We start from the raw sequence: 21,705 nt of genomic DNA on the forward strand, positions 1-21,705 counted from the left end.
TCATATAAAAATCATGTTAAGTGGTTCCGATTGATTATTTTAACTTTAAAAACTGAGACATTGATTCATAGCACGGATCGTTCTGCAACTTGTAAAGTACCGTAGCCCCCACTCTTTTATTTTTTCAACAATATTTAACTTGAATTTTCTTATGATCATTCAAAAATAAAAATAAAAAGTGATAAATACTTTATGTACTAGATATTAATATTGTAGAATCAGATATGAATAACCTCTACAATTAAAATAATACACTTTTATTTGTGTTTATGAAATGTATTATCATTTCTTAAATAACACAGGTGATAAGTGATAACTATATAATATCATTTTAACAAGCTAGAGTTTAGAAAAGATGTCAACAAAAACATAAAACATTGCAAGTTATCTTGCCAAAAAAAAAATTAAAAAAATCCATACTGTCCCCTTTGCAACAATTAGTGTTCCCATTTCAACAGCATTCCGTTATTGTTCTCGCATTGCCTTGCAATCTTCTCATATTTTCTTCCCTTTTTGTCTTGAAATCATTCCTTGTTTATGTTTTGTTACACCGACGGACCGACCATTTGCTCTTCCTTTCTGAAGACTAAACTAAACACCTCTCGTTTCGTATTCGGTTTCCCTAAAGTAACCCAATTTCATAGTTTAATCTGGACCGTTCGATCTTCCCGGATTGGCTCAAATTTCTGATCGGACAGTCCAGATCAAAAATCAAAACTTGGGTTACTTTAGAGGATACGGACTCCTCGTATCGCCTTTGTAACGCGTAAACACGCTCGTCACGTAATTATTCGTGCCGGCAGCTTAAGTAAAGCCTCCCCACTCCTCTCCCCTTCCTTAATTCTTTATTAATTAACTAAATCTCTCTTTTCCGGTCCCATCCGTTTTTCATCTATTCTAACAAAACATGGAGTACGTCTGACTCTTTCTGTGGATCCCACAGTCAGTGACGAAGTTCTTCCTGTAAAACGTACTTCCAGGTGTAAAGGGATTCATATACTCCTCTTCACCTTGATTAATCCTTTAGTAATTAACTAAATCTCTCTCCCCCGGTCCCATCTATTTCTCATTTATTCTAGCAGAACATGGTGTACATTTTATTCGTGCTGTGGATCCCACTGTCAGTCACAATGTTCTTAAAGGAAAATTAATTCCAGGTGTAAAGGGATTATTACAAATCTCTCTCGCTCGGTCCCACCCGTTTGCCATTTATTCTGAAAAAACATGGTGGACGTCTTACTCTTACCGTGGACCCCACTGTCAGTGAATATGTTCTTAAAGGAAGAATTAATTCCAGGTGTAAAGGGATTCTTACGAATGGGACGAAGGCATCAGAAAACATCTCTGAAAGAGAAAGCGAGTAGTGCTGTCAACTAATAAACGCATCTTCTTTCCTTCTTAGTCTGATCGGCGTTTGTTTGCTGTGCTCTTCAATGCCATTGCAACTGTGAGAACTGAACAAGTCTTCTTCTTCCATTCCATTGCTGCAATCAATGGCTACGAGAACCCACCAAGAGGAAGAGGAAGAAGACGACCAGTTCTACGAGTCTCTCGATCGGATACTGTCTTCTTCCTGTTCCTCCACCTCCGCATCAGACAACGACGATTCCACTGCCGAAAATCACCACCACCGGAACCCTATTCACCGTCGCCGCCGCTCGTCAGCCATTCCACCCTTACTTCCACCGCCTCCCTCTGCTGCGTACGAGGTATGGATCTCAGAACCATCCTCCGTGGAGGAGCGACGTCGCCGACTCCTCCAGAACATGGGTCTTGGGCCCGACCTGCCTCCACCACCACCACCTCCGGCTGTAAGCACAGGTCCTGTCTCTGACTCATCGTCTCCTCCAGCTACTCCTCCAAAAAGATCAGTCTCTTTGGAGGAGCCTCGTAACCACCTTCAGTCGCAGTCTACAACCCTCCGATCCAAATCCGAGGGGTATGTCAAAGGGAACCCTGTTCAGGTACCAATGTCCCTACAATCTGAATCTTTGGAGGAGTTTAAAGAGCAATGCCGGATCAGGAATTTGGATACCGGGTCGGAGTTTGTGATTAAAGAGGTAAAAGAGGATGGCACTTGGGAGAAAGTAAAGGAAATCAGCACTGGGAGACAGTATACTGTCGAAGAATTTGAAATGCGTTTCAGCAGTTCACCAATTGTACAAGAGCTCATGCGGCGCCAGCAAGGTACCAATTCAGAACTTTCTAGAACCATTGAACCAGTTTTGGTTTCCAGTCCCTGCAACTCTAATTACAATTCAAACTCTGAGGACACAAAATCGCCGGTCAGATCAAAGAAGAAAAAGGGTTGGCTTAATGGATTGAAAAGCATGGCAGGTGGGTACCACCATAAGCAAACCAAGAATGGTAAAATTAAGGATACTTCAGCAGAGAAAGGGGGAAGAAGGCTTAGTTCAGTTACTGATGATGGTCTGGATGTTGGGCCCCGCTCAAGTGGTGTTGAACCTGAGCGGATCCGGATCCGACAATATGGCAAATCCTACAAGGAGTTCACGGGTGTATTTATGACCCAGGAGATAGAGGCCCATAGTGGTGCGGTTTGGAGCATTTGTTTCAGCTTTGATGGAAAGTACCTGGCTAGTGCAGGTGAGGATAAGGTTATCCATGTGTGGGAGGTGGTGGAACTGGAGAAGAAGAATGCGGGTAGCAACCCGGAACTGGCAGGAATTGGTAACGGGTCACCAGACACTGGGCTTAGTCTGAGCTGTGTGGATATGAGCCCGCGTGCAGGGGACAAAAAGAGGAGGGGGAAGGTTCAGAATAGTAGGAAGTCGGTTAGTTCTCACCATGTGGTAATGCCAGAGCGGGTTTTCCAGCTGGGAGAGAAACCCGTTTGTTCTTTGCATGGACATGGAGATGATGTGCTTGATTTATCATGGTCTAAATCTGGGGTAATTTGTCTGTTTATTTTGTTTTCTTTGAATTTTACTGCTTTGCAAAGTAGAACTAATGTCCTTCAACTACACAAGCTTATTGTGCAGTTCATGACCGAATAGAAAACAATGTATAAGACTTGGCCTTCACATATTATATGACCAAATTAACTGTTAAAACATGTGTTATCAGTTTTTATATGGAAGAACTTCAATCATCCTTCATAGTTTGGTTGACTAAATTTTGTCAGACATGTACATGTTGCAGTCAAATGAATGCTATCAATCAATGTTGCAACTTACGTCCAATTTTCCTGACGGTTGTACGCCAAATAGGAAATATAAAAAAAAAAAAAATTGAATTGCTTCTTTTTTCCCTCATGGCCAATATGAATTTCAATTCCTTCGACCTTTAGTTTCGGATTGTCTTGAATCCAAAGTCCAACCTCTTTTCTTTGAGCTGGTCCTTGACCTAGGTAACTAACAGATAGACCCCACACCCACTGAAAGGGACAACCTGAATAATGGAGTAGTGTGATTCTGGCCTGACTTAAAAGCTCCTCATTTTATTTCTAATGAACTTTATATATTAAGAATATTGCCTACAGGCCTAATTTCAGAAAAAAATAACAAGTCAAAGGTTATCATTTTCTTTACTGTACCCTCAGCAGTATTATTCCTATCTTTTCTTATATTCGACTATTTTATTTCCTTTTTCCACATCGAAATTTTTGCCTAATAACTTTATGAGATAAGTTCCTTTTTTTTTATTTCTTCTCAACATTTGACTTATTTATTTCCTTTTCTCATGTCCAAACTAAGATTTCATAACGCTTGTACTTGGAGGTATTGTACTGGTTCAACACTTTACCTGATAATGTACCAATATCTGCTATTATTAATTTCCAAATGCATATGTTACCTTTATTTTTACACGCATTATATTTGATTTCTTCACTTGTATGTGCTTTATATTTTATGCACAGTACTTGCTTTCATCTTCAATGGACAAGACTGTTAGGCTGTGGGACATCTCTAGCCGTTCTTGCCTTAAAACATTCTCACATAGTGACTATGGCAAGTCTTTTAAACCCAACTTGTCCTCAATTTAACTTTAGTGGGCCACTATGACCAAATAATTGGTATGCAATAATATTTGATACAGAATAGGTACTGTTTTAGTACCTTTCTTTTGAAGTCGTACTCTTTTGATGATCAAGGACAACTCTGTCCCTTTTTCTAATTGGTTGTCTTTTTATTACTTATTTCCTCGTATATGTTGTTTATATTTCTTATTTGAACAGTGACTTGCATCCAGTTCAATCCAGTTGACGACAGATATTTTATAAGTGGATCACTTGATGAAAAGGTTAGGGTTTGGAGCATCCGAGATCGAAAAATAGTTGACTGGTATGACCTTCATGAGATGGTCACTGCTGCTTGCTATACCCCGGATGGACAGGTACTACTTAAAATTTTACTTGGTTTTGATATTGGAAGTGAATAAAAATATGATTATTTTGTCACACAATTATTTGGTTTTGAAGGGTGCACTGGTTGGATCACACAATGGTGGTTGTCATTTGTTTGACACATCTGGTATGATTTAAAAACTCTGGTGCATTTAATCTTCAATAATTACATAATAAATGGTTTTATTATTTCATGATGCTTGCCTATGTTTCTCATACTTGCATCTCAGACTCAGATTTTTTTGTTAATTGGCAATGCTTACTTAGAATTTTACATTAATCCTAAATGAGAATCTAGCCAAGTAAACAATTACAGTAAAATGCTGATCTTTAGCAACCTAGACTAGTCCTGTTCTAGTCAGAAACAATTAAGACCTTTTTTTTTTACTTAATTGTGGTTATCAGAGAATAAACTGCATTACAAAAGTCAAGTTGACCTACATGGAAGGAGGAAGAAGTCAAATCAGAAGAAAATTACTGGCTTCCAGGTATTATGCAAGTTGTCAAAGTATGATTTTGCTGGTATCTAAATATATTTGTTTGTTGATCACTTATATACTGACGAGTTCTATTAAACAGTTTGTACCAGGAAGCACCTCAGAAGCGTTAATAACTTCGGCTGATTCAAGAATTCGTGTAATCAATGGTACAGAACTGGTTCATAAACTTAAAGGTATTCTCGCTCCCTCCCTCACCCTGTTCTGCTTTTTTATTATAAAAAAAAATCACAGAGACTGCCAATGAATTCTTTATAAGGAAAAATGGAAAATCAATTTAATACATTGGTACAAAGTATCCTCAACTAACCTCTAATTAATGGAGCAAATGCAATCCACCCTGAAAATCTTAAGAGAAATCCAAAGAACAAATATAACAGAGAATTCTGAAAGACTAATTTTTTTTTGCCATTTTTGGGTTTTAGGATTTCGTAACACAAGTAGTCAGATCTCCGCCTCGATATCATCCAATGGTAAATATGTGATATGTGCTAGTGAGGACTCCCATGTCTACATCTGGAGATATGAAGAAAATCCTCAGCCTGCGAAACCCAAACAATCTCCAATCAACATCACTCATTCTTACGAAAACTTCCACTGCCATCACGTTACAGTCGTTGCCACCTGGCCTGGTTCAGTCTCTGACAAGGCAGCTCCACTGTCTGAGACCAATGAACAGAGGTCCAGTAGTGCCACCTGGCCAGAGGAGAAATTGGCACCAACTGGGTGTAGTCCAGTCTGTCTGAGCCCAAGTGCGGTATCAAACGGTGCAGTTGAGGTGATGAGACGATCGGCGTGGGGTCTGGTGATTGTGACAGCAGCAAGGGGTGGCCAAATTAGGGTTTTTCAGAATTTTGGCTTCCCAGTTCATGTGTAAAGGTGGGCGTGCTGTTTTTTTTTTCTTCTTTTTTTTATTAATCATAAAGGAAAAAAAAATAGACACACATATCTTTTTGTTGATAATTTGATATATAATTGGTGATGGTAATGTATGGCACTGATGCAGCCCCATTAGCACTGTATCATTGTCAACATTGCTCATGTGTGCTCCTGTATAGTTGTTTTTTTATTCTCTTTCTTCTCTCTTTGGGGGTGATATTGAGTTCGAGTTCAATTTGTTAATTTTTTTGTCGATGAGTCTTGGTGAACTGATCTGTGCTCTTTTTTGTGAGCTGTGAATTATTTCTCCTTGCAACTGTCATAACAACAGCTTCATTTTGTAAGTCTACATTTTATTAGGTTGGGTTCCTTGTACACAGTAACAAAAAGGGTAAGAGGTGCAATTTTGAAGTTCAATTTCATGAGGGGTTATTTTTTAATTTATACGGTCATACTTTGTTTTTAGTTTGTTGTTTGACGTAATTGCCTCTGTACTTTTATGAACCTTCCCGAAATTTTAAAGTACTTATGCAAGGAAGGATTACTGTACTGCAATTAAGAGAAAAGGACTACTGTATTGGTACATAACAGTACAAAACCTGACTTATGCTACCCAATCGACTATTTAACTACACCACAAACACACTGAAACAAAAGGATGAGCCAAAATACGAATTATGCAAATTGAGGTATCCGCTATTCAGAATGAATTCGTATTCTCTGCATTAACTCAAAAGGGAATCTTTTCTCGATCACTTTATCTGTTTTAAAATTTATGCAGAGATCTGTATTAATATCGAAGGGTCTATGTTATAGGCAGAAATTAGATTGACTCCGTTTAAAATCAGATAATTGAGATTAATTAACTCAAAAAAAAATTCTTTTGAGTTAATACAGAGAATACACGTTCAGAATGAATGGCATGAGTAATGTGAATTCGGGTCACCCCAGGTACCTGACTCAAGCAAATTGGAAACAGACAACCCAGGATTGTTCTTTCAACTTGGTATGAATCTCAAAGCACAAATAATACTAGTTCCCTGTGCTATCTGCGAATAGGCACCGTTTTGAGTTAATCTTGGCCGTCCGTTTCAATTCGCTTTAGTCAGGTACCTGGGAGATTCGGATTCTGGGTTATACTTGCCTTTGAAACAGAAGTCATATATCTTGTTGTTAGTGAGAATAGCGAGAACGAGAACAGCGAGAATAGTGCTATTCTGATCTATCCAAACATAATCAGGAACAGCGAGAATAGCGTTGTTCTCGCTATTCCTACAAAAAGTTGGAATAGCAAACGTACTATCTCAAATATTCAATCGTTGTTCTCGCTATTCTAAATGTTCAATCCAAACAACATTCCGAATAGCTTTGAATTAGCGCTATTCTTAAATAGTAGTTATTCTAGCTATTCTTAACCTACTATTCTCAACAGTAGCTATTCTAGCTATTCTCTAGTGCATCCAAAAAATACATTACAAGTTTCAAAAAATTGAAACGGCATTGAAACAAAAATCTGAAATATAGAAATCCTGCAAATTTTTGTAGTGTCCGATAATTAATGAACAATGAATCACATGTAACAGTTTGTCGTATGACGAAGTAATAAGATCTTGAAAAATGAATCTCTATTAATAACAATAGATATCTCTAATGATACAAGTTGATTATGCAAAGCGTAATTTTTCTTATTGAAAAATAATTGTGAAAAACTCAAAATTTGATGTCAATATATTTGCTTGAAATCTGCATTAATTGATAAGTAGCGTTCTAATTATCCATTCCTCTTTGTTATCATTATTTGATACTTTGAATCAATTCATAATATCTACAAGTTTGAGGGTTTACCCGAAATTGTCATTTTTTTTATATACATTCCTGTCTTTTTTTTAGTTGGTCTCTTGGCGTATTGCAGCATGCATCTTTTGATTCTTTTCACTCATCACTTTCTCTCTCTCTCTATTTTTCTTTTTTTTATTAAAACTTTGCATCCATTTTTTTTGCTTGCTTTCACTCATCACTCTCTCTCTCTCTTGTCCGAGTGAAAGCAAGTAAAAAAAACAATTCCTTCTTAATTGTACTTTTTCCACATAAAAGTTAAGGCTCTCTCTTCTTTTCTTATTTGATTAAATCAATTAAAATCAACAAGTCTAATGATAAAATATTGATCGGTCACTTTTATGACATTTTTTTTTCTTTTCTAAAAAATGACTATTTATAATTATTTTGAGAACTTATCAATTCCATGAATATCATATCGTATCATATATGTATTTATTAATTTAATTATAATTGTTTGTATTTTTGAATTTATACCCTAACATTATTTTTGTATACATTTGTTGCCACACAAGTACGTAGTCATATTGAAAAAAACGAAATCAATGTAACAAATTAGACACATCTTTTATTAAAAAACAATAATGCATAGTCTTATTAGAACAACTAATTATTTATATGTTACAACATCAAATAAACATAAGAACACCAAATACAACAAGAGAAGCAAGAAAAAAACAAAGCTTCCATAAATTTACTTAAAATCTTATATCTTATCTGAAATACCAATTAAAAACGGTAACCTCAGATAACATAACAGACCAAATCATCAGTTCTTTAGGCCAACTTTTTAATTTGAACTGCAAATCATGAATCCAAATTAAAGAGAGACCCATAATTTTGATTTAGCTTGAAATTAATACACAAATCCAGAGATATATTAGACGAAATCATTAATCTCATCCCAGTAACCTGCCGGTGAAACATCCGCCGGCAACTGCCATGTGGGACCCACACCGTCATTATACAGATCTAAGGCCTCATACGATGACCCGACCAACGCCGGTTCAGCATTTCTTCCGATCTCATTAAAAATCGACCCGATGCTGTACTCGAGAGGTGGCAAATGAGGCGGAAAAAATCTTAAATCGACAAAAGGGAATGCATTGTTATCAGTATGATCAGTAAATGACTGATCAGAAGTTGTTGCAGTGCTAGTAACAGTAACACCAGGTTCATTGAAGGAATTATTTTGAGACAACTTGCGCCGTTTCGTGTATTTCCGACCGCCACCAAAGGGAACATCTCGGAGGGTCCCACCAGCTGTCCAGTGGCGCCGACATTCACGACAGAAATGGCGTGGCTGTAATCTGCTGTAGTTGTTGTAGTAGCAAAATTTTGTGTTTGTCGATTGACACCGGGGACAATTTAGCGCCGGTTTCTTGTCATCGGGTTGTTGCTTCTCCGGCGCCTCTTGCTCTTTCTCTCCGTTGATCTTTTGCAACATATAAAAAAAAAAGTTATAATTAATGAACATAAAACAGAACTTAATTAAGCAAAATGTATCACAGAATTTCACTAAATATATACCTGTGACAAGTCTGAGTTATTGGTGTAATTTGGCTCTGAAAGTGGGCCCATGATTTGGGAGGTGTGAATATAACAAGATAGAAATCAGATTCACAAATTCTATGCCAGTGAGAAGAATAACGCATATCTTGAATTAATATGATACTGGTAAAGTGGTGTGCACTAAAATTGGTGAGATGTGATCCAAGTGTTTTATTGTGGCAGCCTTGCCCTTTATATAGAGAAATAGAGAATGAAAGGCTGCTATAGAAAAATAAAAAATTATATAATAAGAAATATAAATAAAAGAGATCCATTTCTTAGGTGTGAAGGCATAGAAAAGGGCATGCTTGCTGACGAGGATTGAATGGAGAAAGCACGTGTGTATTTTTGTCCTTTTTCTCTAAAAAACACACGCTCGCTCGCGCGCATTTTTATTAAATTTTACTTTTTTCAGTAATCTTGGAGGGGGCATTAGTTGGAACTTTGAAACTTGGAATGCAAGAAGGAATGTCAATAACTTTGTTAATTGTTATAAGATATGAATCATTTTTTTATTTGTTGGATAAAAGTATTAATCATCAAGAATTTCATTAGTTTGTTAAATAATATTATAGGAATGAGTCTACGGTACTATGAATATCACGATTTAGTTCATAATACAGATTAATATTTTTATTTTTAAGATTCTAACAATCGATCCGAACTACTAAAAATTATTTTCATATGAAGATTTACGGTTGATCTGCAAGTACATATTCTATAATCATATTGAACGGTTCAGTTCGACAGTTAAGATTTAAAAAACGAAAATATTAATCCATATTACGAACCAACTTGTGATATGCATAGTATCAGACTCACTCATTTTATAGATAAGAATTATTTCGCACTTGTTATTCAACAAGTAATTTTTAAATATAGATTAATATGGAATAGGGTTCAAATATTTTATGTTTTTCGTATCTCAACCTTATCTTACATTTTTATCTTTGTTTTTAAAATTTAAATAGTCAATCTGAACTGGTTAATTGTTTGGACATTCCATAATTTTTTGAAAAATAATAATTTTATACATATATAAAAAAATAGTAAAAACATGTTAATGGTTACATGTGCATGTATTTGTAAATATATAAATAGTTAATGATTACATGTGCATATATCTAAAGAAATAGTAAAAAAATGTTAATGTTAATGGCTGCATGTACAATAGAGAAAATAAATTAATGTAGTAACATTTTACAAGTGCATATATATTGCACCCTTTTCCTTTAATTATATAATATATTTTTGTTAATGGTTACATTAATTTAAACATCATTTTGTACGATAGTGTTCAATGAGTAACCAAAGGAGTGACGAGGCAAGCAAATTCTATGAACTTTTGTTATATTTATGGTATTGCACCTATTGTAAATACAAATTATTTTATTATTTTCTTTTTTTTTATATACAATTTTAATGCAAGTGCAATTACGAATGTGAATATTTCCATTCGATCTACTGATGTACACTTCTAATAAGAAAAAGAAATAATAAAAGAGATTGCTGGCTGATTCAAATCAAGATCTTTGAATCAAGATAAGGTTGCTAGACATAATTTGTTATGTTGTTGCATTTATGTTCTAGAAGCTTTGTGATGTTTTTATATATATAAAAAATCTGTATCAATGCAATAATTATATTAAGTATAAAATTACAACCATATATGGAGATTATATTTGTAAAACATATCTAGATAATTGTAAAAGATATTATATATGTGTGTATGACCTCCATTAGTCCATTGTTCTACCTAAACTGCCGATAATATTTATCATGTAATTAAATTAAGGAAAAATTAATTAAAAATCATTCTTTCCTCTCTCTCTCTCTCTCTCTGTCAATGGCCACTTGAATCTCTTTTGGTTTTACTATACCCAAGTCTATACAAATCTGTAGGTGCACTATGTGGGAAATCTTACATTGCGATAACTGGTCACCTTTTCAAATTGCATCTTGGTGTCCTCTCCATTTTTACAATAACTTCGCTATCCTTTCATAGTAAACATATTGACACAACTATTTTGACTTTAAGATAAAATTTGTTAATTTAATATGTATTATTTTAACAACAATTATTAGATTCAATTTAAGTCAACCATACAATTCAAAAACATTTGTTTATAGTTTGATCAAAATTTAGCCTTTTGCTGAACTTGTGCATGCATCAGGAAACATTGTGATCTTTCAGTGTGATTCACTGATTCTCTTTTTAAAAGTTTCCAATTAAAAATCAAATTATTCATCATTAATCCTCCCATACAAATAATTAATATTACCTGAGGTAACATAATATTTCTATTTAGATCGGATCATCTAATCAGAATCTTCATGAATAAAGGAGCTTGGATTCTAATCTGACGGTCTGAATCTAAACAAAAATATTATGTTACCTCAGAGGTTACGGACTCCCGTACAAATAAGAATTTATTTTTTCAAGGATCTTCAAAATTAGATAGAATTGCACTAATAGTACGGTTACAATGTTTTTTTTTAACCTTGAAATATATCATAACCACATATTTGTCTCAAAATTTATTATGACTACAGATTTGTCATAAAGCTGTCGGAACCGCACCAATGTTCTTGATAAAACTGCGATTCCATCAGCAGCTTAAGTGCTCGTTAATGATGCGGTTCTATTTATTTTTTAAAAAGAAAAAAAATAATCAATCTCCTTCTCATAAATTTGAATTTTATTTTTTGAGATTGTTGGTAGAAGTAGGGGTGGCAAAAAAAGCTCGGAGTTAGTGGCTCGATCGTGATTCGCACTTGACTCGCTTGCTAACAACTTGCTTGTTATTGGACCGAGCTGTTAATGAGCCAGCTCGTCAGTAACTCGGTTTTGAATTAACAAGTTCAAATTGGGGCCTAGCTTGCTCGCCAGCTAGCTCGGCTAGGCATTAATTTGTGAATTTGTATGAATTTGTGTACATTTTATATTGTCCAGCTCGATCCACAAAATTTGTAGAATATTTTTTCTTCTTAAAACAAGATCCAATCAGATCCAGCGAGCCAGCTCGTCAATTCGCTTGTTAGCTCGGGTTGGCTTGTCACGATTCAAACTGAGATTTTAGCTCGGATGTCCTAGATCCAACTTGCTCAGCTGTAGCTCGGTCCATAATTAACAAGATGAGTTAGAATCTAACTCGGACCGAACCATCTCGTTAATAGCCCTAGGTAGAAGCTTCCAAATAAATTTGAGTTTTGATTTAAAAATAAAAAGAGTTGGCCATACAGCCACTGACACCTTGGATCCACGCACCCTTTTCCCGGGCCCAGTTTTTCATATTTTAACTTATTATGAACTTTCTCAAATGACAAGGCTGAAGGCGGCAAAGCCATCGCTAACAAGGAGGGGGTGGAAGATTGAGTAACGAAAGAAACAAGAACACTGGACGCCTCCAGTTTTCTTAGAGAAATCTGAAATCTGAATGGAGGGACGAGGAAGAATGAATTGAGGAAAAAAAGAGAGATGGGGCAGTGGGGCCCAGATAGACAGGGATGGGATGAATTGAATTGAGGGAAGAAATGGTGACTGGTGGTGGGTGACAGAAACGACGGACAAGTAGATTGGTCGGTCACTGGGCCCCACCTCTGAATGACCCGATTTCTGTCGTTTTTGTCCTCTATGCATAGTCTAAAGTAACTCAAAATTTGGGTTTATTTATCTGAATCGCAGGGAGGTACTTTAATATTCGTGCTAATACAGATTGAACGGTCTAGATTTAAAAATATAGTTTGAGGTACTCTAGGGGATATGCATACTTACATTTGCCCAGGTTATGGAGTGCATGTTCTCTGAGATATCCCATATTTTGCGTGACCGACGTGTCCAGTGCCTATTCGGGGATAGCGCAGGGGCCAGTAATATTAGAGCCTTCAGATTCGTGTAGAATGTATTTAAACGGTTGAGATTTTCCGAAAAGTCACGCAAAGTATGAGATATCTCACAGCCACAGGATGCGAACTCTAACAGGCTGATTGATTAGGTTCCTGTTTGATGGGACAAGTGGTTTCTAGACCTTTCATTTGAGATCAAACGGTTGGTATATGTTCTGAATGAACAGTGGATTTTGTTACCGTCTATTTTTGCTTTATGAGACCGGATTTGACACCAACGATTCAATCTTTAATGGACGGTCGAAATTGCCTCAAGGCGTCTGATAATTTACTGTTCTGTTCCAGTGCGTAAACTGTTCTTACATGGTCTAAAAATAAATCTTCTTTTCTGACTTCGGATTTGGCTTGGCTTCTTCTAACAAATTTGCATACCAAAAAAATAAAAATAAAATTCTACGGATACATAAACACAAAATTAAGATATTAAAAATGTTTTATTTTTTTTAAAGTTCCTTTTTTAATATATATGTTAAAAGTTCATATTAAATTTATATAAAAGAATTTAACGCATGGGTTTCGCTTGTTTCTGTTGTTCAATTACTTAAAAAAGTTTTTTTTTTTAGTTGTCTAAATCATACTTACAGAAATAAAAATACAAGTATAAACGGAATTTTAAAACAAGAATTTTTAATATCAAATATTTAAGTGATTGAGATAGATAAAATATAGGTAAATTTTGTTATTTGTTATGAATTAGTTATTCGAGTTTGATTTCTCTTGTAACAATTGAACTTTTAATTTGTTTTAATGAAGTTATTCTGTTATTATTTTCATCTAAAATACTAACAGAATATGCTTATCCATCTCTATATTACTATATAAAATTAACAACTAACTTGATTGAAATAAATGAAAATTCAATGGTTACATAGAGACAAAAATTCAACTTGAGTGAAATAGTACGAGAAGAAAATTTAAATACATTAATTCCTTCTAAAAATGGGTATTAAAATTTGGAACTTGCAGACTTTAATTTAACACTTTTAGTAGTTGGGAAAGCATAGCTGCTCATAAAAATATTACTTGTGTGCTTTTAGGCCTGTTTGGCGGCATGCTAAAGAATAGGAATGGAAATAAGAATTAAAAAATTTGAACTAATTTGTACTGTTTAGAACTTTTTTTTCCACGGTGAATAGTATTTTGCTGAACAGGGCCTTAATTGTTTTCATAAAAATGAGGTGTCATATGATTAAATTTATAGACGGAGAACTTGACCTTTGGCATCTACTTGTAAACTAAAATTCATTACTGATTTTCTTTTATTATTATTATTTTTTGTTTTAAAAAAAGGCATGTATGTCTGTTTCAATTAGACTTGAAACATCCAAAGCAGCCTCTCTCTCATTTTTTTTAGGAACAATAAGAGTCGAGCCTCTATTTAATAATCTTAATCTTGATTGGTTATATGGTGTTGGTTTTCCGAGTTGACAACCGCAGAACAGGGGCGGAGTTATTCACAAGATATGAGGGTCAATTGACCTCTATTTTATTTATTTTTTTGTATTTATATGTGTTTTACTATATTTTTTTTATAATAAAATACTATATATATTGTAAAATTGATTCTTATTTACATTTGACTTTTATAGTTCGAACGCGCGTGTGACTTGAGCCCTGCCGCAGAGGGTCGTGGAGTGAAAAAAATAAGAAAATTTATAAGTTGGAGAAAAAGCAAAACATGAAAATAAGGTTAAAGTAATAGCAAAAACAATATCTAGCCATCAATATGTTTGTGTTAGGGGTGTCAACGGGTACGATACGATCGGGTAGAGGTATTTTCATATCCGTATCAGTTATGATAATGAAAAAAAGTCTTTATCATTATCCGTCTTTTCGAATACAGTATGGATCGGATAACAAAGTTTAATTAACATCTTCATTTGTGTTTTCGATATAATATTTTCCAAAACAAGAAAAAAAGAAAAATAATAATAATGAATACAACTAATTTGTATTATGAAAATTTAATAAAATACAAAATTTTATTGTATCATGTATCATCTTCATACAAATATATATTTATATATATAATTTTATTTTTAAAAATTATCTTATATGATAACGGGTAAGACAACGAAAAAAAATTGTTACCCGTACCTGATAAGCTAATGAAAAAATATATATTATCCTTGTGTTTTTAGATACAACTCGTATGAATAAATGAATAAAAAAGTGCTATTTACACCCCTAGTTTGTGTCCATTTTAAAGAGACATAAAAATATTCGTTACTTATTTCATTCCCACCATTGATTTTATGGTCTTATCCGACACTGATATCTCTATAAAAGGATTAAAAATGTATTCACGAACAGTCCCAATAAAGAAAAGGAAAAATAGACCGCTGTAATTAGTAATTAATTATCAATCGTACTAATCATTTGTCAATGCTGACAGGTCAAGCTGGAATTAATCAAACAAATTATGTCTTATTAGCGATGAGAGCTAAAACTAAACTTCCATTTTTTTTTGGGACTTATCTCCTGTCGCTGTTAGGCGCAGCGTTTCAATCGGTCGCATGTTTTTTCTGTTCTCTTTTGTTTTAAAAACAATAATTATTCCATGAGGTGAGGTCGCATGTTATCATCTTTGAATTTCCCAATAATATTGGATTATTATATATATATATATATATTTTTTTTTTTGTATTAGATGTCTCTTAGAGACGGCTCAACGACTCTTTCATCGTTTGTTTGTTTCTTCTAGAGTCAATTTTGGCTTCTTGTGCCTATTTTTTTTATAATTTTTTTCGATAAATAGATGGAACTGAATTATTGATTTGATTCTAGCAAGGACTAGCTAATGAGTCCAAATCAATAGTTCGGTACTATTGATTTACGTAGATACTATACCAATAATTATATAGTGTGAAAAATTAATAGGACTGAATCATTTAGTTGGTTCCATTATACCGCCTCTGTTTGAACCAAACCAATAATCGAGTCCCACCGGGGAAAAGAAAAATAGAAAAAGAGAGGAGATGGAATGGAGTTTTTACAGTTTCTACGGGAATCAGATCAATAATTCAGTCTCATTATTTTTTAGATCTTTTTATGAGGAATTGAATTCTTGATTCGGTCCAAAAAAATTACTCTACTAAGACCAAATTAATTATTCGGTCCCATCAGTGGGATAAAAAATCAATATTTTTTTATAACTTATATTTTTCATTTGTAAAAGAGAAAGACTCAATACCTCATGCCTTTCATACCTCATCATACTTCATATTTTATATTAGTTTTCAAAGTTCAAATTGTCGATCCAAACTGTTCAACATAATATCCATACTAATGCTTAGAGATAAAATTTTACAATTTTTAAAAAATCGCTGTTTTTGAACGGTACAAAAACATAATTTCTATACCTATCTTAAAAATAAAAAATGAAAAATTATTAAATTTTATTTCTGAATATATTTTAGTATATATATTATGTTGAACAGTTCAAATTTTAAAAATAAAAATAAAAAATATGAGATATATTAAAAAAAGAGGTATTGGAACCCACCTATACTATATATTTCTAAGAATAAAACATGTTGTCCTGTTCAGTGTGAAGCGCAGCACCAGCATTGCGACTGGTAAGCTGGTGGCGCGCGCACGCATGACAAGGAATAAAAATAAAATAATAAATCATTACTCATCTGAGAATAAGAAATGAGGAGGTTTTATATTACTCCACCAATAATAAGACATGGAAAAGAAAACGATTGTTGTTGAACGCACGGCTCTTTCTTCCTTGGTATGATAATAAGTTCGAGTTGCGAGCAAGCAAGGCCCATAAATAGATTAGGTCGGTTGTTGGTTTGACCATTTGTAACTAAACTATTATCTAATGCATTATTGATGTATATAAGGAGTTTTTTCTTCATTTAATTGTTAGAGTGTGACTATGGTGATTGCAAAAGATGAGACAGTAGCACAGTTAGCTAGAAAACAAAAATATTTTAAGATTGATTATTTAAATGTCGAGAATTCGAGCTCTGCTTAAGACTTTGTAGTCTTTGCGTAAAAAAAAAAAAAGACTGATAATATGCTGAATACATAGCGATTTATGATACGAATTCATATTTTTATTTGTGAAGTCTAAATAGTTGATCTGAATCACTCAATATAATTTTCACAAGAAATTATACTTGCATATCAAATTTTATATTTTTTTATTATTTGTTTACTATTTTATACATAAGTGGAAATTTACTTGATTTAAACAATTTAGACTATCTCAAAGAATATAAAATTAGCTCTTTATTTTGATGTGTTGTCAGAGATATTGTGGTTGATGATGTTCTTGCTAGCAAGACTTTATTTTAGTAGTATATTTTGGATATATTGTATAAATTGTATGGTTTCGTAATGAACAAGGTGGACATTACTGTCACACCCCAAATCCGGGGGTGCAACAGCCTACCATGATATTTCCAATTCAGTACACACAAGGTATGGATCTTTTTATGCATTACCAATATAATCCATTACATTAATCCCAAACCAAAATTGTTTACAAGATGTATCTGACATTTAGTGGTGGAAGATGCTAGAGAAATACTCTCCACATCCTGTCAGATATTACAACTCAAAATACCATATCTTTTGTTTGGCCCTGTTGTCAATTATAATCCATAAACGCATCTCTTCGTCTAACGAACCTGTAAAACCCACAAAGGGGAGGGGGTGAGAAATAACAATGATATTTCTCAGTGCAGAATTTGATTCGGGCTACTGGATTTGTAAGAATCCATATCCAGAATTAAATATCCACAATATGATATCAATATAAATTCTATAATAATGAATGCAATGCTAATTATTGACAGTCAAACGGTAATCAACAGGAAATCAATGAAAAATCAAATAACTCTAATTAGAATATTTGGGTTCTAAATTTATGCAAATACTAGGTCAGGTAACACAAAACAGATACCATCCTTCTTTCTTCTATAGATGCCCACCATCAACCCACATCTGCCTTTACACATACCCATATCTGTTGTGCTTGGCTTATGCTGTTCTATTCAGTCTGGTTTAAAATTCAGACAATTAAATTCAACAATTCAATTCAATGATACGTAATTCAATAATATAAGCATGTCACCCTCATAGGTAGTGACTAGCAATAGACATTTACCACAGTTCTACTATCCTTACAGTCGCAATTTACAATATCCTCTACCCAATCGGTACTGGATTCAGTTGAGGCCATTCACCATATGCGCATAAGGGTCTTGGATCAAAGTCTAGTCATGACGTAGACTTTGCAGTAATTAGTAAATTCAATAAAATTCGGTAACTGTGGAATCACTCAGTTATTTAAAACAAGAAACAAACAAACGATAAACCATACCAAAATGACAAGTCATCAAATTTATCAGTAATTCAGTTTTCATATGTATTGTGCTATGCATATGATGCAAAAGTTCAAATAATGCAACCAATCAATTATTCAACATGCAAAACTAATAGAAATTTAATTCTTAGAAATGAATATCAAGACAAAGCCAGTGAACCCCCGCACCTGATAACGTAGGCAAATAGAGCGATCAATCATTGCGTATCAGTTGTTCTGTACATTCCTGTCAAGTCTCATCCCACATTTTCTATGCCTATAACATAATAACATTGTCTCTATTATTACTTATAAAATTATTATTACAAAACACCAATAACTAATTCATATATATGGATTGTTATTCACAGTTAAATAATTAACAACATCAGCTATTATCATTTATTATTACTTTATCCATTTTTATTTAACTTCCATGTCATCATAATGCTCAAATCTCTAAAGTCCAAGTTCTCACACCTGTCCCTTTTCTTTTTCTTAATTTATTTCTTGTCAGCCAACACAAGGTAAAAAAATGCTGAACTTAGATTTCCTTTTTATTCATATTTTGGTTTCATAGCAAAAATATCAAGTTCCAACTTCTATACCTAGCTATCAGTTCAAATACTTGTTTTGCATATTGGACCCTCTGACATGAGTTTATTAATGACTTATGGTACTTTACAAATTGTACCTCTTATATATTTCTATATTTATATACGTGTAATACACATGTATTTGTATCTATCTTCAAGGTAAATTGTTTACTATCTTAATTAAGTTTTGTTTTCTTCTAAGATTCAGTTTACCGGTGTTGCAATTAAAGGCCAATGCTACAAAGTCACTTATATACTGGTGTTAAGTATGTATACATCAAAACTGTACTGTCATATGGTCAAAGGTTTAGCTATCTAATTATGAAGAATTAAGAAACCAGTATCAAATTGAAAAGAAAGAAAGCCATGTGTGCTCAGTAGACCATGAAGTAAGAGTTTAATGATTCTTACATAGAAATAACTATTTCAACAAGAGATTAGACTAGGCTTTCATCATATCTATATAATACTTGAGTGGCTCCAGATATTAATAACTAATTTAGTTCAATAGTTAAAGCAATACCTAAGCTTCCTTATAGCTCATTTCTTAATTAAGACTCACTCGGATAAGAGAATAATAAAGAGAGAGATATATACGTGCGTTGATATAGAGAGATAAATCACATGTCATAGTTACCGACCATCGTCAGTACGTGGTGCAATTTCTTCTTTAAATTGTCTCGTACAGACAGGAGAGAGATCAAAGAAAGGGATAAAATTGAGGGTTCGAGAAACAACTGAGTATAAGAGAGAGATGAGAAACAATAAAGGGCAAACATCTTTCTTAGTCACTAAGTGACCACTCTGGAGCAAATATGTTTTGCCACGTGCTGAGAGAGAAGAGGAGATGTATCATTAAAGATAAAAGAAATAAATAGACAGTCTGAATGTCATGTGGGCCCAACAGGCCAAGTTGAGTTTATTTTATTTCAAGATACAATTCTCAATTAGTTAACTATTTATCTCATATAAACTTATGAGTTCTCAATGCAATTCAATCTTATATATAAATGTTACGCATATTTTTCTTATTTTTAAAATTCAACATTTCTACTTAATATGATGAGTATATATATATATATATATTTTTTATAATAACTTAGTAATTGATTTAACTATTTTACTGATTTATTTATATCATTTCTAATTTGTATTTTGTTAAAAAAAAAATCAATCCAACATTCTCTATATTAGATGCAATTATTAATTCAATCTATATATTATTTGCGGAATGTTACAATTACCACTTTTGCAAAAAATAATAATAATAATAATAAATAAAATAAAATACTTTTTCAGTCCATGAGTTATAGATGATTTTTTTTCTTTATTCTATCCTCACTCCAAATTGTTTTTTTTTTTTCGAGTTAAATGTCTAAGTAGATGAGACTTATTTTTTATCACATGTGAGCACAAATAAAAAGTAAAACAAAATTCAAAGAGTGTTTTGATGTAGTCACAAAGTACATACAACAATTATTTGGCACTGTGCTTTTCTCCATGATGGTGATCTAGCACATGTGTGGTGCAGATTGATTGGAGAATAGACCATATCCTATGCTTTTGTAACTTAACAATTTTGTTTCATTAACATGAAACGGGCATTACGCCTTTTTTTCAAAAAAAAAAAAAACAATTATCTGAATGCATATTTTATGTTCTGAAATTTGCTCACATTAGTCATTTACAAGCCCAATTAAAAAAAAATACTTTGTAAAATTTCCCTATTCCGAACGCCCATTGCAAAGGAGACGCCAATCAGCGTACAAAAAAATACATAGGACATTTTGAGATGTAAAATAAGTATTTTGTAAGATTAAAAAGCATATACGATAAAAAAAAAAGTAGTAGAGCTCCGTTTGAAGTATGAAAAATTAAAAAATGTATAATAGGCCTATATATCATAAAAAAAAAGTAGTAGAACTTTAAAGGGTAAGACTACGGTGCTATGAGTTGCATAGAGGGCTACGGTGCTACGGTTCAATATTCGAGTTTTCAAAATTCTAATGGTTGATCCGAATCATTCATTTTGTTTTTCATATTAATATGTGTTTGGAGACCAAATTTTACATTTTTTGAAAATTTTTTACTATTTTTTTAGATAGGTAGAGAATCACTTGATCTAAAAAATTCTGCACCATTCGGATATTTAATTTTCTACCTATCTAAAAAAATAGTAAATAATTTTAAAAAAATGTAAAATTTGGTCTCCAAACACATATTAATATGGAGAACAAGATGAACGGTTCGGATCGACCGTTATAATTTTAAAAACTCGAATATTGAACCGTAACACCGTAGTCCTCTATGCAACCCATAGCTTAGCCTTACCCAACTTAAAATGTATTATTATTTTTTAATTTTTAATACTTCGAACGTAGCTCTATGGCAAGTTGGCATCGAGAACTTATAATCATAAATAACTAAATTATAAACAGAACAGGCCACACGGCCCAATAAAGACCCATGACAAGCCCAATTCCTACAGAAGGACCGTGGTGCTATGTGCAGAGATAAGCAACCCAAAGTTCTCCAATTTGATGTTCATTGGACTCAAATTCGAGTCAGATGTGTTTTTCTTAACCACCCGATTCGTTTTAAGAATCGTGCACACTACATCAATATGAATTTTGAACCGATCACGCACAGCCGCACATGTATTGAAGCAACTTGCACATATCTTAAATCATATCAAACAATAGAGGAACCTATCAAACTAAAATTTGTGTCTGATAGGTAGGGGTGATTAAT

General features: G+C 33.4%; 2 protein-coding genes across 2 annotated transcripts; one reads left to right on the forward strand and one right to left on the reverse strand.

Annotated features, from left to right (window-relative positions):
- The first annotated feature begins 1,363 nt into the window (after nucleotides 1–1,363).
- Nucleotides 1,364–6,084, forward strand: LOC144570052 (uncharacterized). The gene is made up of 7 exons (XM_078320406.1): nucleotides 1,364–2,912; nucleotides 3,881–3,971; nucleotides 4,199–4,356; nucleotides 4,442–4,493; nucleotides 4,772–4,854; nucleotides 4,946–5,039; nucleotides 5,289–6,084. Exons 1-7 carry the CDS (start codon nucleotides 1,494–1,496, stop codon nucleotides 5,738–5,740), a joined length of 2,349 nt encoding a protein of 782 aa, XP_078176532.1. The 5' UTR covers nucleotides 1,364–1,493; the 3' UTR covers nucleotides 5,741–6,084.
- A 2,074-nt stretch (nucleotides 6,085–8,158) lies between these two features.
- LOC144549035 (dof zinc finger protein DOF3.6-like) lies at nucleotides 8,159–9,297 on the reverse strand. The gene is made up of 2 exons (XM_078297798.1): nucleotides 9,109–9,297; nucleotides 8,159–9,013 (listed from the first exon to the last, which is right to left on the reverse strand). Exons 1-2 carry the CDS (start codon nucleotides 9,157–9,159, stop codon nucleotides 8,459–8,461), a joined length of 606 nt encoding a protein of 201 aa, XP_078153924.1. The 5' UTR covers nucleotides 9,160–9,297; the 3' UTR covers nucleotides 8,159–8,458.
- Between the last annotated feature and the right edge of the window lie 12,408 nt (nucleotides 9,298–21,705).

Source organism: Carex rostrata, chromosome 2 (assembly GCF_964058835.1).
Source record: "Carex rostrata chromosome 2, lpCarRost1.2, whole genome shotgun sequence".
In the NCBI taxonomy this organism is placed as follows: Eukaryota; Viridiplantae; Streptophyta; class Magnoliopsida; order Poales; family Cyperaceae; genus Carex; species Carex rostrata.